The sequence below is a fragment of the Triticum dicoccoides genome, chromosome 2B (assembly GCF_002162155.2).
Source record: "Triticum dicoccoides isolate Atlit2015 ecotype Zavitan chromosome 2B, WEW_v2.0, whole genome shotgun sequence".
In the NCBI taxonomy this organism is placed as follows: Eukaryota; Viridiplantae; Streptophyta; class Magnoliopsida; order Poales; family Poaceae; genus Triticum; species Triticum dicoccoides.
In genome coordinates, this window is record NC_041383.1 from 247,596,961 (window position 1) to 247,612,227 (window position 15,267).

The following is a 15,267-nucleotide window of genomic DNA, read 5'->3' on the forward strand; positions in this document are numbered from 1 at the left end:
GGGTATCAAACACTGAAATTGTCAAAGCACTTGCATTGCGAGAGGCTCTCTCGTTGGCAGAGGATCATGACAAGCCAATACTTTCAAATTGCTAATGAGATCATGGCTATAGGATCAGATTTTGATGGTATTGCTTTCCGCCTCATCTTCGATGGCCTTTGGGCCATGGAGGTGTAGATGACCTCGACTCCTGCCGGCGGGAGGGACCCCGTTCTTGTTCTTGTTTGGTTCAGCATCTTGGTTGGGGTTGTGTGACGGCGACGACGTCCCTCAGCAGGAATAATGTCTCCCACGTTCTATCCCCGTCCTGATGGTGCGTCTAACTTCATTCGAGGGCGTGTGGAGGTGTGTCTCCGTCGGATCTCGTGGGATTCGGTCGGTGTTGGTCTTCAGTGAATCTGATTGGATCTGGTCTTCGTTCATCTTTGTTTGTGTGTCTATAGGTTTGATCCTTCCTACGACTTTCTGCGTCGACGATGGTTGCTTCTCTGATGCGCTGGTTCTATGGGGCCTTAGCACACGACTTTCCGACTGTCTACTACAACTAGATTTGCCCGACTTCGGGGAGGGAGAGGCGATGACGGTGGCGCGCCTTCGGCTCACTCGAGTGCTTGTAGTCGTTGCTTGGTGGTCCACGGATATGGTATTTTTATTAGTTCAGGTGTCCTTTGTACTGTCAATTGTCATAATTAAGAATGCATGGATCAAAAGATTCTCGAAAAAATATTTTCGAACAAAGAAGCTCACATACTTGCCCGTTCATCACTTCGAAATAATTTTGGCTTGTTTGTTTGGTTGATTGATCTGTCTGAAGCATGATGTCTCGTAGTTGGCGGAAACGTCTCCTTCACTGAACGCGTATTGACTGAAATAAATCCAAAATAATATGAGCAACAAAATTTGAGCTCTGGTGAGCTAAGGATAATAATGTCCTCTTAGCCATCCAATACAGGTTGGTTGGCCCTAAAAACTCTTGTTATGTGATCAACAAATGGGTACATAATTTTCTGAAGGAAAAAAGAAACATGTTTCAACAGTATCAGCCGTCCTGCTCCCGCCACACACACCCATATCACACATGCCGCTCCTCCACCTCTTGCTTCCGCCGCACCGTCTCCTCGTCGGCCGGCGGCGGCTATTCGCCCCGCCGACGCCTCCTCCCTCTCGTATCTCGATAAGGTTTCCCTCGCAAGCTCCCAGGCCTTACATCCATCCTCCGATGTGATTTCTGTAGCAGCAGCCGCCTCTTCGGCTGATCTGTTTTGTTATTGGACAGGGCGGCAGCGTTGATATCGTCGGCCGCGGAGGATGGATGCGATCTCCCCTTCCCTCCAGAGCGCGCTCCCCACCACCGCGAGCTCGCCGCGGCCGCCGCCTCTGTCGAGCGCGCCTGCCGCCTCTGCGTAGACGTGAGTTGACCTCATCCCCTCCTCTTGGTTTCAGATTGGGCGCCAGGGTAGTTGCCATTCGGTGGCATTGCAGTGATTTAACACTGTAAAGTACTCGTAGCTCTCTTGATGTAAAGTTCGATGGCAACAAAGTTGAGAAAAAATTAGAAAGTATCAACTATTTTGCATATTATTCTCTGAAGTCAATTCCTGCGGTGTTGAAATTTATTTTGCAAAAAAGAGTGAAAAGCTCCGTGGAACACCGAAAAGTCAGTTCCTTGCAAATGTATGATAAAGCACTAGACATATTGTGTGAAGAGGTTTATTTCTGGGGTAAAGTTTTGCAAGACAGAACATTTTAAGGATCCAATGCGTAATGCAGTATGCTAGACACAGATAAAATCAAGTCATTTCATGTACTAGGTAGCTTTAGTAAAATCACCAAAATGATTTATACCTATTCTAAAACACGGTAGTTTATTGTGGTCGCCATGTGAGTGTGATCATAAAAAGTACACGATCTCATTTAGACAATTTTAACCATACAAAGTAGAACAACAATAATATACTTCATTTTTTTTCGAGGAACCGGCAGGAGCACTGCCTTTTCATTTAGACGAAGAAGAAGGTTTCTGTACAGATGAGTCATGTTTTTAAAGGGAACTTGGCGGAAACCATAAGACAGGAACAGACTGACTATTACTCCCTCTGTAAAGAAATATAAGAGCGTTTAGATCACTAAAGTAGTATGGACGGCAGGAGAACTTTATAGCCAATACCTTCAGTGGCATCTGCGCGCCCAAAAGCCATGTCGCGTTGGAGAGCCAGAGCGGCAACCTCAAAATGGGTGAGGCGGGTTCCGCTGAAGATGCGACGGTTGTGTTTCTTCCATATGTTCCATTACGTGTATAAGAGAATACCACTCTGGCGTCGCTTCACCTCCTTCAGACCATTGGAGATCATCTCGTCCCACCAATGCGAGACTGCCATGTTGGGTCCGCCGCCATATCCATATTCTCTCCCGTCCAATCTTTAACGTGGCTCCAGACCGCTGTCAAGAAGGGGCAGTTCTTGCAGAGGTGCATGGCCATTTCCGGCTCCCCCAGACATAGTTGGCATTGCGGATCATACGGCCATCAAATGCTTCATATTATGCACCGTGTATTTCTGAAGTATAGACATCACTCAGTTTAGTATGTCTAAGTTCTTTCCAAAATACAACATATATGCCTGAAAATAAGGATAAACTATGGCCTATGGGATAGTTAGGAAACGGAAGGTACATGCATTCACTGAAACCAAAACTATTTCTTGTGTATCAGGTCTTCGTTTAGGTTCAAATAGGCAAAGACCAATTTTGGTTTAGTCAGTTTTGTTGCGGTTATTGAGAAGAGCATACGTAAAAAACAGAAGCCCCAAAGGTTTCAGCAGCAATAGACTGCACTAAACCCAAAGCATTGACTTTGTGAGTTCTCAGTGCATCATTTAATGGTGATGTAATAAATTCAAATGCCTAGCATGTCATCGATTATCTAGCTGATGACCTGAGCTACATTTTGCTGGTTAATCTGTTATGCCTTGACAGGTGAAGAGATCACTTCTTTCAGGTGGAAGGAAGATTCTTGAAAAGAATGACCAAAGTCCTGTGACAACTGCAGATTTTGGAGTTCAGGCCCTTATCAGCTTCGGTAATTCACAGCATAATTCCTTAGTTCAGCTTACCATCTGCACTTTGTGCCTTTATCTGATGCCATATTTACCCTGGTGCTACTGGAAGAGCTCCAGCAACTGTTTCCATCAATACCTCTGGTGGCAGAAGAGGACTCAACATTTCTGAAGTCATCTAATCCTGATGATAACAGTGGTAATGTACTCATTGAGTCAATTTCAAGTGCTGTCGCAGGCAAAGTGAAAAATAGTTGTTCACCTTTAACTCATGATGATGTGTTGAGAGCTATTGATAGAGGAGGCAAGGATGCTGTCTCCTTTGATTCAAATCCTGCTACTTACTGGGTAAACTGCCAAGTTTTCATTAATCGCATATCAGGATCTGTAAAAGTTCGTTCCACTGAGTTATCATGGTGCTGCGGTTTTGAAGGTACTTGATCCAATTGATGGCACTAAAGGTTTCTTGAAAGGAGATGATGCTCTGTATGTGGTACAGCTCTCTGTTTATTTGTTTCTTTTTGGTTGAATGAACGGCAGGAGCTCTTCCTAATTATTTTATGGGAGGGAAAGATTATGTACAGGGGGCTAAAAGACAAACAGCTAGGTGCCAAAACAATTTAATCTGTACAAGCGCTTGCAGAAACACCATTAGGCTGGCTGAGCTAAGTAGGTAGCTAGCAGTCTATCATTGCTCCATCCCATTGTTCATTGTCTTCACGAACTTCGCATGCATTCTATCTTGGGCTTAAGGGTTGATTCTGCAAGATTCTATTACTCCTCTACTTGCATAAATTCTACCGGCTATGAATAACTAACCCAATGGGGTCATTCGACGCCTTTCTTTTGAAAATTGTACCTTTCTCTTGTCACAAAGCTGACAGGGAAGCCATAAGAGTCCACAATATTCATGATGTCACAGCCTAGCCAGCTGAGTACTGTATTCCGCAAAAAAATAGCAAAAAGGAGCATAACAGGCATAGTTGGAACACCGTTTTCTGTGATGTGTCAGTGCGGGGCAAGATTGTTCCTGAAGGCCATCCTCTCTTGGTGGGGTGGCTCTGTGTTCATTATAAGGCTTATCACTGGGTATTGCTGACCGCATCCTGAAACTTGGAGTACAACCGTTATTACAGAAGTGCAACAGCATAGACCTTTGTTATGAACATTTTCTGGACATTATGTGCGTTGGATACTATTTTCTCAAACGCACATTAAAATGTGTATTGTACTAGAAAATGTCGTGATGATGCATATTGGACTATTTATATGTGTAGCTTGTCTCAAGGCCTCCATCATGTGTTCCCTGTAGCATAAGCGATCCAGATGCATGTATCAAAAGCCACAATCAACATTATGAGATTCATAGCACGTTCAGGTTTGTAGCTTGATGATTTTCCACATGGTTCCTCGCTGAAACAAACCACATTTAACATTATAACATCGTCATTTTATTTACTGGCGTAAAGTTTTCTTGCAGTTTTTTTAATGAAGCACTGTCCTTTTGGATTTGCAAACTTTGATAATACCAAGTTTGAGAAATTAGGATGTCTGAATACTTAGTTTGGCAAATTAGGGTTTGTAAATACCATTTCTGTTCGCCCGTCTGTGGTAGCTGCTCAGTCTGAATTTTGCAGGTCCATGCTTTCTAAAATTCTAAGTGCTATCTGAGCAATAGATCATGCTCACTACATTTTCGTATTCTTTTTATTCTGATATGAAGCTATTCTTGTTTTGTCTTAAGGTCGGTTTGGCTCTTGTGGTGAACGGAAAGATAGCAGTAGGAGTGATGGGATGTCCAAACTGGACCAATGGTACCACGGCAAACAAGAAAGAAGAAAATCTTGATCCCTGTCCTAGCAATGGCATCCTTATGGTGTCTCATGTAGGCTGTGGTACTTGGTCTAGGCACTTGTCTCCTGAGATTGGCCAGTTCACCACAGCACAGGATGTTTGGAAGAGATGTTTTGTTGATGCATGTTCAGTTGTGCACATGGCACGCTTCTGCATTCCGGATAGCCAAACTTGGAACATGATACCATTATCGCTCCTCTTTGACTCAACGACGGACGAATCTGATACTCGAGATGAGAATAAAATTCTTCTCCGATATGCTTGCTGTGGCAGGTTTGTTGAATTTTCTATTTATTACCACCACTATACTAGAAAAGTATGTTAGGTTGATAGTGACTATCTTAGACTGATCATCGATGAGTGATAATGCTCTTGCTGATGTTTTGTAGCTTGTGCAAATATATAATGGTAGCATCTGGGAGAGCCTCAGTTTTTTTCAGTCGAGCACGGGTGAACACTCAAATCAAGGTGTCCTCTTGCTTGAAATTTCAGTGGTTCTGCATGGCAAGTTAAACAACTTGCGGAGTATGTTTATACATACGCTGATCTTGTCTACTCCCACTGTTTGCATAGGCTTGGGATCATGCTGTTGGGATGATTTGTGTGCAGGAAGCTGGAGGTCAGGTATATACACACCTCTGTCTGTTAAGCCAGAACTCAGTCAAATTTACATTTGTTCTATCGATTCACCGGCATTAGTATTATAACCTTTGTATTTTTTTGTAATTTGTTGAAACTGGCAGATCAGTGACTGGAGTGGGAAACCGTTGGATCTTGCAGCTGACCTAACAGGGCGCAGAATTCTTTACCCTTCAGGCGGTGTTCTTGTGACAAACGGTGCTCTGCACGACAAGCTCGTCGAACTGATCTCAGCAGACTACAAATAGATGCAATGTTTCACAGCTTCAAACAGGAGCACGATTTTGTTTTGTCTATAACATTTTACCGTGTGGACCAAGACCAACAATCTGTATCGGGTCTCGCACTCAGAGAGACGCATCCTTGTTGAGAATATTTACATGAAAATCAAATAGCACAGTTCCCTTTGACTAATGAGCACCTGAATGAGCTTCTCAAGCAACTTCACCCAGAAGCTATACACGTGAAATGCGATGCCATGCTCGAAGTTGCTTTCACAATTCTACAATCCTTGGGCCTTGAGAGTCTCTGAACCTGTTGGATAACCCTGAGAAGGTTGCGTTGCATGGTCGTACGACGTCCACGCAGGCGCGCACCCCTGAGCGGAAGGCCTCTCTCAAGCAAAGCTTGCAGCGGGGAGAAGCGAAATCTCGGAGCAATCTGACATCGCTGCACCTTGCAACATGTTTGGCCACCAATTCTCTTCAAGCCCAAGAAAAAGACACCCCCCCAAAGCTTACTTGCAGGATAACGACCTGCAGCGATCGTTCGTAATGCAAAAATTGGCAACCTTCCCAGCATAAGCATGATTAGCCCAGCAAATCCACATCACGTACACCCGGACGACGTTTACTGCTGCAGCCACTACGACGGTCTGGGCACTGACCCGTTGGCTTCTCCCGTGACACGTACCTCCGCCCGCCGCGGGTTCAGTAAACCGAGATGACCCGATGCTTATATCTTCTTGCTGTAGCCTATGCTGACTTTGATTGATGGGCGTAATAAGAAAGGCTACTGATCGGATGTTTTTGTGTGCAGAAAGTCGCGATTATCCTACGCGTCTTCAGAATGGCTCTGCTGTGTCTGTGTAAGCAAGCTAGGTTAGCTATCAGGGTGAAATTAAGTTGTGGAAGGCATCAAGAGGGGAGGGTTAACTTGATCTGAAATGCTGCCTGTCGCTTGCAGCAGGAACCGCCCATGCTAGCTTGCCAAGAGTCAGCCATTCCGGCAAACCCCGCCTGATTGACCACGGGAAATGACAAGTGTACAAGTGGTTGGACTTCAGATGTCGTGAAAGTGTATGGAACGAGCCAATGCCGTTCTTGCCCAAGAGATCAAGTGCCAAATGCTCTCAAGTGTATGTGCTGGTGAACTACTATTTGCGCTGGCGTCCGAGATCGAGCATTGTCGGCGCAAGTTTCGCGTATTGAGATACGCAACTTTTTTCGACAAAGATTGAGATACGCAACAGAAATTGCATCTCGCACTTAACACCAGAAAAAACATCAAGGAAACTGTTGTTATAATGCTTAATGAAGAACAAGCGGTGCGTATTGGACACTAAGCATGAGCTCTTTCTTCTCCAAAAAACAGTGCTTGCATGAGCATGAGCTAGCGTCGGAACGGCCAACCAATGTAATCCTACTACTACATATGAACAGCTGCGTATGAACAGCCGAAAACAGGTACCAAATGTTCTGAATAATTCCGATTTATATACTCCTCAGCACGTCCTTTCAGTCAGACATCTGAACATTAATTTCTCTCCTTCTCTTTCTAGCCACAAACTGCACTCCATCATGAATTGTCCTCTGATGCTCTGACCCATATGCTGAATCGACCAAGGTCCAAGGCATATACGGAACCAAGTGCGCTAGCTGTTTTTATGCCACCAACTTGCCGCATCCAGATGACAATAATGTCGCATAAGAAAGATACACCCCTAGAAAATTAAATGTCCTGCTTGCCGTTTCCAGGCCATATGCATCCAGGGAGCAAGTACGATATGCATGGGCCATGACATGAAATAACAATGTTTCCCGCCCATCTACTCTTGCTAACTACAGGCGGAGGCGATCCAGGTCACAACCAAACGCAACCACAGCCACGGGCGCCTCATCCTGGGCAGTGACAAATATTTATATGGAGCAGCTGGGAGTGATGCAACAGAGGCGCCAGTTTGTATGTTGAGTTGACAGTTTGTTGACACCTCATCCATGGATCCACGTATGTACGTACCTCGACCCCCATGCAAATACTATAGTTTTATACGGAGCGCACGCATGAACAGTGATCACAGACTCGCAGATGCCCAAGAGAAGAAAAAAAAATAGTATAGGAGATCGTCACAGCTATTACAATTAACTAACCTCTCAATCATATTCATGCCTGATCACCAAGTGAATGTTCTAGCAGAATCAGGTTCTGATAATACACTTAACTATGCATGCATGTTCTATATATATACTACAAACGATGGAGGTAAAGATCAATTGGCCGATGCGTACAGCAGCTAGTTTATGGACTATTTTACTTTTACCTTGGTCGATCTGATGGCGCTCCAACGTGGCGATCTCTGATCCGTGTTCACAGGTGCTAATCAACCATTTCCGGAGTAGAAAACGCGATCACATCCGCGTAAAGTGCAGCAAGACAAAGTCAGAGTTGCCTTGGCCAGCCAGCTCTGCATTAATCTACAGTATCTGACGCGCGGTTTGCTCTTCCAATCCATTCCTTTGTTGCCTCTAAACAATCAAATCCACAGGGCCCTGGCTAATACTAATACACAATTATGAGAGGGATTTGAATAGGATAAACGTCAATGTTAGGATGAAGCAGGCGAGACCGGGGTGACCTCACGGAGATCTCCCGGATCACCCAACCGCGAATTAACTATTGCGCGCGAGCGTATAGAGAAGGACGCCGTAGCGCCTAGACTATTGGAGGCCGGGGGACACGTAGGCGCGTGTGTGCGTCGCGTTACTCGCACTCGCAGCAACCCTCTGCCCGTCAAACGGAGCGACGTAAGCGGAGCTCCGTTTCGGGCAGGGGATACGCCATGGAATCCTCATCTCGCGCCACGTGAGCCCCCGATCAGGTATTAGGGGAATACTTAAGAGCTTCATGCGGGCGGGTTAATGGTTGTTAATCTGAGGGCGTGTGTTGGCTCGCTTGAAAACTGCTGGGGATTTGTTTTGAGTAGTGCGTGGAAAAGGGCCGGTGTCTCCATGGCGAGAGACATGGAGGCGTATGCAGCTTATGTGCTGATTAATTAGAGTTAAGCTACTACCAAATCTAGTTAGCTGGCTAGGTTATCTCTGTCTACTCCAACGCTTCCTGATTAAGTAGCTAGGTAGGTGGGTAAATTGTAGTATACGCCATGTTGTACGTATGTAGTATCAGTGTATCTGATCGCGGATTAACAAATGGTGTAACATGCATGTCCGGCTTGTCCGTCTTAACTACTAATACGACGACCGGTCAAGTCTTGCTACAAATCTACTCTACTAGCTAGCTACTGTACCTAGCTAGGTAGGCTGCTTATATATGGTAGTACACGTATGCTTATACATACGCCATGCGTACGTACCACTATCTGCGCTGCGGTCGCCAGTGGAAGCTGCGCGAGAATGTGATCTCACTGGCAGTACTTTTATCACTATTTTTTTTCCTAGTGCTAATAGCGATCCGTGTACGGACACGGGTTAAAGTACTCCGGTCGATCCCCGGAAGCATCCGCAAGCATTGCTCGCTGGCACTTCACAGGTGTGCACGGTGCGCTCACACGGCGAGGCGCTGTCGTCGTTACGTCTGCACGCTAGTCTATTCATCTCTCGGTAGTAATTTTTTCCTCCGGTTTCGTCAGACCAGTCGATTGGCACGTGTAGTACAATTGAGCTCATCACGCATGCTCAATTAATTGAGCACTACTAGTAGTAGTACGTGGTGGTAAAAAAGGGGTTAGATGCAAGCATGTACTCTTAACTGAAACAGTGATTGCATGTAGACCTTTGATTGCATGCATGCATGCCCATGCTCCCCAATTAAGTCTGGGAAGGACGGTCGGCCAACTAGTCCGAAATAGCACTGTTCTATTGGACGTGGGGTTATTTTCATGACATACGTAAATGATGTTTGCATTTGGAAACGGAGAGGCTACTACCTCCGAAAAATATAACTTTGCTGTGTGAATCCGTACCGTTAGTGGAGCGACCTGCATACTAATCGCTTTGCCTAATTTGGACTTGGTTACCCCTTGCTTAAACTAATTAAGATGGGCGCCTTAGTTTGGAGAGCTGGCTAATCAGGGGGTAGCGGTACAGGTTTGTAGTTGGGCAACAGAATTAATTATTAATCGATCTTACATTACTTCTAGTATTAACCGCAAGCAAGCAAGCATTCTATAGGGCATTGACTGTTTTAGTCGTTGCGCGTTTGATGGGAGTGGATGAGATATTTGTGCATTGTTTACTTTGACGTAAGCTACACACTTTGGCTTTCGTTTCGTCTCTTCTCTTAACCTTCTATTTGTAGCTATATGTGCTCATCAGCTAAATTAAACCTGCCCGTTGGTTTCGTCTGCGCTACTAACTTGTTTCGCGTCATCTTAATTTGTACATTAATTATAAATCAGCCAATTAATGCTCAGTGCTGGAAGAAAACGTAAGACTGTCAAAAACTTCATTCAAGCGTGCTCTCCTGGTGTTGTACTCGCATGTACGAGTGGCTTGATGTGTGCCGGCCGTGTCGAGCAATTATTGTGATGTCTAAAAGGTCAATTGACATGGACACTACAAGCTCTGTTGGGAGACACGCGTCCCTACCGAAGAGAGAGCTTAATGGAGTACCAAGTGAGTTTTGTGTGATTCGTGGAACTAAGACATTTGAGATAATAAAAGCATCCTTTATCGAGAGAAAAAGACGATGATAAATGCCAAGTATGTCTCACTTTCACCCAGTTAACCAGGATCTTCTTTTTTGCGGTTGATTTAACCGGCTTCTTATAGTAGTAATCCTTTTGTTAGTATTAGGAATTCAGGACATATGCATATATAGTGTGTGTACTACACTACTCCAGAGTAACTAGTAAGCCTTCACTTGCGACATCAATAGTTCAGGCTTGGTTCACTCGTGGATTGCATCCGTACAACAAGGTAGTAAAAATATGATATTCTCTCCGTGGTTGCATTTTCCTGGCTTGATGTCACTTTCATTTTTGCTTTACACACACTCTGCTTTGCTTGGGCAAACTTTTTTGACATTTGTTTTCACTTTACATATTAACTAGTAATATCAGCCAAGAAACCGCGCCTGCTGGTTGTGGAGGGACACGAAGTACGAGTCGCAATCCCCCCTCAAAAAAAAAAGAGCAGACGAGTCCTTGTGACGAACACCCATCGAGCCTTTTTTTGCGGCACACCACATCAGCAGGTGGCACACCTGTGCACACCTGCGTACCTGTCCCGTTGTCCGCCACACGGTCGCCCCGGCACACGACGTACGTGGGGAAATCCATCGAACGTTTTACAGGACAAATCTAAAAACGAGCGAAAAAGGTAAAAGAAAAAAATTGTGTCCACGTCGGGATCTACATGATCCGCAGATAGATCTCGGTCGACGTCGACTCCAACACATACACACACGAGGCACCCGAGCGAGAGCGTCCCGAATTCGATTTGGAACACATGCGCGTGGCGCGCCTCCTTTAGTCAGATCTTCTTTCGTTACGGACCACGGCGGGGCGAGAGTAGACTGTCATGTGGCCGGGCGGCATGGCAGGTAGCGAGGACGTACGGCGCGAAGGCGGTGCGGGTGCAGGCCCATGCACAGGAATTAAAAGGAAAGCTGCACGCGGGCCTCTGTCGCCTTGCCAGTTTATCGCTGGTGCTGGCCTGGCCCCTCCTGCTGCTGCCATGGCATGGCCCGTGGCCGTGGGAGCAGGGAAGAGATGACTCTGCGCCAAATGGCGCAAGGGGCGAGAGGGAGTCAAGTATTGTGAGAATATTTAGACACCCAAGTCAAAAATCAAATGTGGTCAACACTCACGCATCCTCTGTTTGGAAGCCGCCTTTTCTTACCGGATCTAACATAGATACATGATTCTTCAAGAGCAAATTTCAGAGAAAATATAAAGCATGGCCTTCAGAGTGATTATGCAAAATATAAACACATAGCCATCTTGAGATCCACAGCAATGCACCATCGACTTTTTTCAAACCGCCATAACTTTGGCAAACAAACACTTGCCGATCATCCTTGTTAGTCATCCTGAGAAAGACCATGCCTCCACAGTGCGTTGTACAACTATAAACTCAGCTTCTTATAATTTACTTCTTCATCGCCTCCATAATCCTCTCATAATTTAGGTCTGGGGCAATTGCACGAAGGGAATTCATATTGAAAGGAGAAGGCATGATCCTCTCATAATTTATATACTATAAACTCAGCTTGTCTACTGATGAAAATTTGATTCAGTTCTAAAATTTCAAAAGCGAGGAGAAATACATGTCCTCTAGACTGGACCACCCCTTGGGCACCATCAGTAGCAGCAGGGAGATGAATCAACGAAGCATGAGCTCTACATAGTACCCGTAGACAGGCTGAAACTGAAAATGCAACTAATGTTCAGGAGGCATCATTGATATAGAAATCCAAACCGCCAATGAGCTGCCAATAATATGTACATGAAAGCCTCCAATAATGAAATAATTCCCTTTTTAACGGAAGGTGTTGCTGTTAGTGGAGAACAAATATTCTGCAGTATACTTTGTAGTAGTTTGTATGATCTAATAAATCAAGTAAATCTGTAGGCACTTGTGTAGAAGCTCAGAAGTAATATAAGAGTACCTAATTTGTGCATGGACAGCAGGCAACAATTGAAAATTTCCAAAGTAATGTACTCTGTTAAAGAGAGAGAAAAGGCTAATTCCTACTCGAAAGAATAAAGTGTAACGAACATTTGCCATAAATACCTGAGACATACTGCCTCCCTAAATCTTCTTTAGAAGGCCAACCGAATGCAAAACAGAATCCTCACATGTTCATGTTGTCCAAATTTTTCATAGGTACACGCTACATTTAGGGACCCCTTTTCAATTATAAAGAGTTAACAAGTGCTGCAATTTAAATATCGAAACAATCAAATGGTGATGGTGAAAACATAAGAGTCTTTAGCATGCGAAATTTTAGTAAACACATATAGTAGTATTATTGTTATTAATAATAAAAGGAATCATACGTAGTATGTCAAGTACTGAGAAAAAGCAGCTTCTGCTAAGCCCCACAAGAGGATTTCTCCTTCAGACTGTAAAAGTTTCGGTGAAAATACTGATCATAGCTGCATAAGCTCTAAAATTAATTGTAGAAGCGGAAGCTGTAAAAATTAACTATATATGTTGTTGCAAGCTTCAACTCATATCCGAGACAATGTACAAATCTAATTTCACTTTGGGTCAAGGAATTTTGCCAAACTTTTGAAGCTCTTATCTTCAGTTGACCTCCCTAAAGAAATATGGAATTAATATTATTTACACAAGACAATATGCAATTGCCTTACAAAGCCTCTCCGGGATGAAATGGAGCATAGAGAAGAATGTCATACCAGTTGATAATTAGTGAGTGAAGCTTCCGTACCCGAAAAGAGCCGAACAAAGACGAACTTGCGAGAGCATGCTTACATGCATCACATGTTCTTTGTAACAGTTTGCGGTTCATCAGCAGTAATCTTTTACCAATTGTGCCAAACTCTGTGGGTACTGTTTCAGTGCACACTAAGCTGCATCTTGTATAAAATAGTGCCCAAATAACAATTGCTAATGAACAATTTGGTTCCAAGTAAAGGAAAAGATTTTTTGGGAGATATATCAATAATCTTGTTCTACGAAAGACTTAAATACACCTACATACATGGGTAACCTATTGAGCTACAAATTTCAGATAAGTTATTAAAAAAGCTTCTAATCCTGAAAACATTGAACTGCTAAACATATACAAAATCTTCCATTAGTACTGAATAAGCATTTGTTGTGCACTCTAGGAATTCCAAATGGATAGTTGTAAGCCTCAGGCATAGCATAGCACACACAAAGGAATTTTCAAGGTTATACATATGTATGTTCTCTGTACCTCATCAATATAATCTGGTAATATATATGGTCTTCTAAAAAACAATACAATATTAAAAACCCATTCTTTTATCACATTAGAGTATATGGAACATGTCATCATGATAACCCTTTTCTTAAAGCAAAAAATGAAAGGAAAAATGAGATCACCAAAACATGTGAAGAGAGCTATATCATTTTTTGCTTTAAGAAGAGGGTTATCATGATTTGCCTGACTGAAACCGATTGGAGTAAAAATCGGGGAAAATGTATACCTTGTTAAGAAGACAAACCTCATGATAGCAAATTGTCTAACCACCACCAGAATTGACGATGTTGTGCCCTTGCAAGGAACAACCTACATAGGAACCTGAAGAAAACATGACAAAATAGTCTAGTTTAGTGTGTGAAACTACGAATTGCATACAAAGAGATAAAATATTCAGGGTAAGTGACTAAGGGGCTGTTTGGTTTCTAGCCACATCTTGCCACACTTTGCCACACCTCACCTTAGGCAAATTTGACCAAGTTAGGTGGGTGTTTGGTTCTAGCCACGTCTAAGGCAATATTTTTTTTATGAGAAGTGAACCCACATATTATAGACACAAAAAGTGTGGCAAGATTCCCTTAGGCAAGCCAAAGTGTGGCTAGCAATTTGAGCAACTCAAGTTAGGCAAGTGTGGCAAAAATAATATGGCAATATATGAAAAACATAGTCACAATCCCCTAATTAGTATTACTACAAGCATGAGAGAAAAAAGCGCAAAGAAAAGGAGCCATTGGTACTGATCACTCAACACTATCCGTTGTGTCCCAAAGAAGGGCGAGTGGATGAAGAGAAGGGGCAGGGCTGAGTCACGAGACACCATCCATGCTGATGCTCGACCTTTCCCATGACGCCGTGCATACCTTGGAAGGCCAGCTTGGACAAAGGGCAAGGGCCTGGACAACTGGACGAGGCCGATAGCAAACCCATGGATGCTTTGCAGCCATATATAGAGGACAGAGGACGACGACCGGCGTGCGGCAACTTCTAGTCTATCAATTTATTATTTCTAATTTCAAATGGAGCATCTATCAAATAACTCAAATGAACAAAAGCCACCGTTGGCATCCGGAGGAATATTTTGTCAGGGTAGCTCATGGAAAAAATAGAGAAATAACTGAAGATCAATGCACAAATATCCCAGGGTAAAAACAGAGAAAAAAAAGGATACAAAACAGAACAGGGATAAAACGTCCAAAGAACTTCCCCCTAGAAAATAATTATTTTCAAAAGGAAATGTAAAATCGATGAATCGCTACATTCTGTATTCTTATACTAAGTTAGCATATGTGGCTGTAGCTCAAGCAATACTTCACAAGCCCTTCTATAAGGTCTACCATGATTGCATCACCAATGATCGTTTTATGACAACAGTGACTTTATTTATTCGTTGAGAAAATTACTAATCAAATTTGAGAGTGTAGTATTGTATGTGAACTACCCTCGGCTCAACACATCAAAACCAATTGATCACGAGATCCATGTTGGTTCCAATATTTGCATCTACTTTATTAGCATATGGAAAGAAGCATGGTAGTTTTATGATCACATCTATTAAAGAAACTAATAAGAT

General features: G+C 43.6%; 1 protein-coding gene across 2 annotated transcripts; it reads left to right on the forward strand.

Moving 5' to 3' along the window:
• Positions 1–1,046: 1,046 nt before the first annotated feature.
• Positions 1,047–5,960, forward strand: LOC119363338 (putative PAP-specific phosphatase, mitochondrial). 2 transcript variants are annotated; one of them, XM_037628678.1, is made up of 9 exons: positions 1,047–1,179; positions 1,277–1,409; positions 2,974–3,076; positions 3,166–3,401; positions 3,487–3,546; positions 4,798–5,180; positions 5,297–5,375; positions 5,481–5,531; positions 5,651–5,960. In XM_037628678.1, the coding sequence occupies exons 1-9, from the start codon at positions 1,079–1,081 to the stop codon at positions 5,792–5,794; spliced, it is 1,290 nt and encodes a 429-aa protein (XP_037484575.1). In that variant the 5' UTR covers positions 1,047–1,078; the 3' UTR covers positions 5,795–5,960. The 2 variants fall into 2 exon arrangements, with proteins under 2 accessions (XP_037484575.1, XP_037484576.1); XM_037628679.1 differs by having other exon boundaries at positions 2,996–3,076.
• Positions 5,961–15,267: the final 9,307 nt, after the last annotated feature.

Excerpts from the sequence above, each read along its gene's own strand:
- LOC119363338 (XM_037628678.1), top strand. The coding sequence starts at position 1,079 with ATGCCGCTCCTCCACCTCTTGCTTCCGCCGCACCGTCTCCTCGTCGGC. Across the intron at positions 1,180-1,276 it reads CCCTCTCGTATCTCGATAAG|GGCGGCAGCGTTGATATCGT; the intron begins GTTTCCCTCGCA and ends GTTATTGGACAG. Across the intron at positions 5,181-5,296 it reads CGATATGCTTGCTGTGGCAG|CTTGTGCAAATATATAATGG; the intron begins GTTTGTTGAATT and ends GATGTTTTGTAG.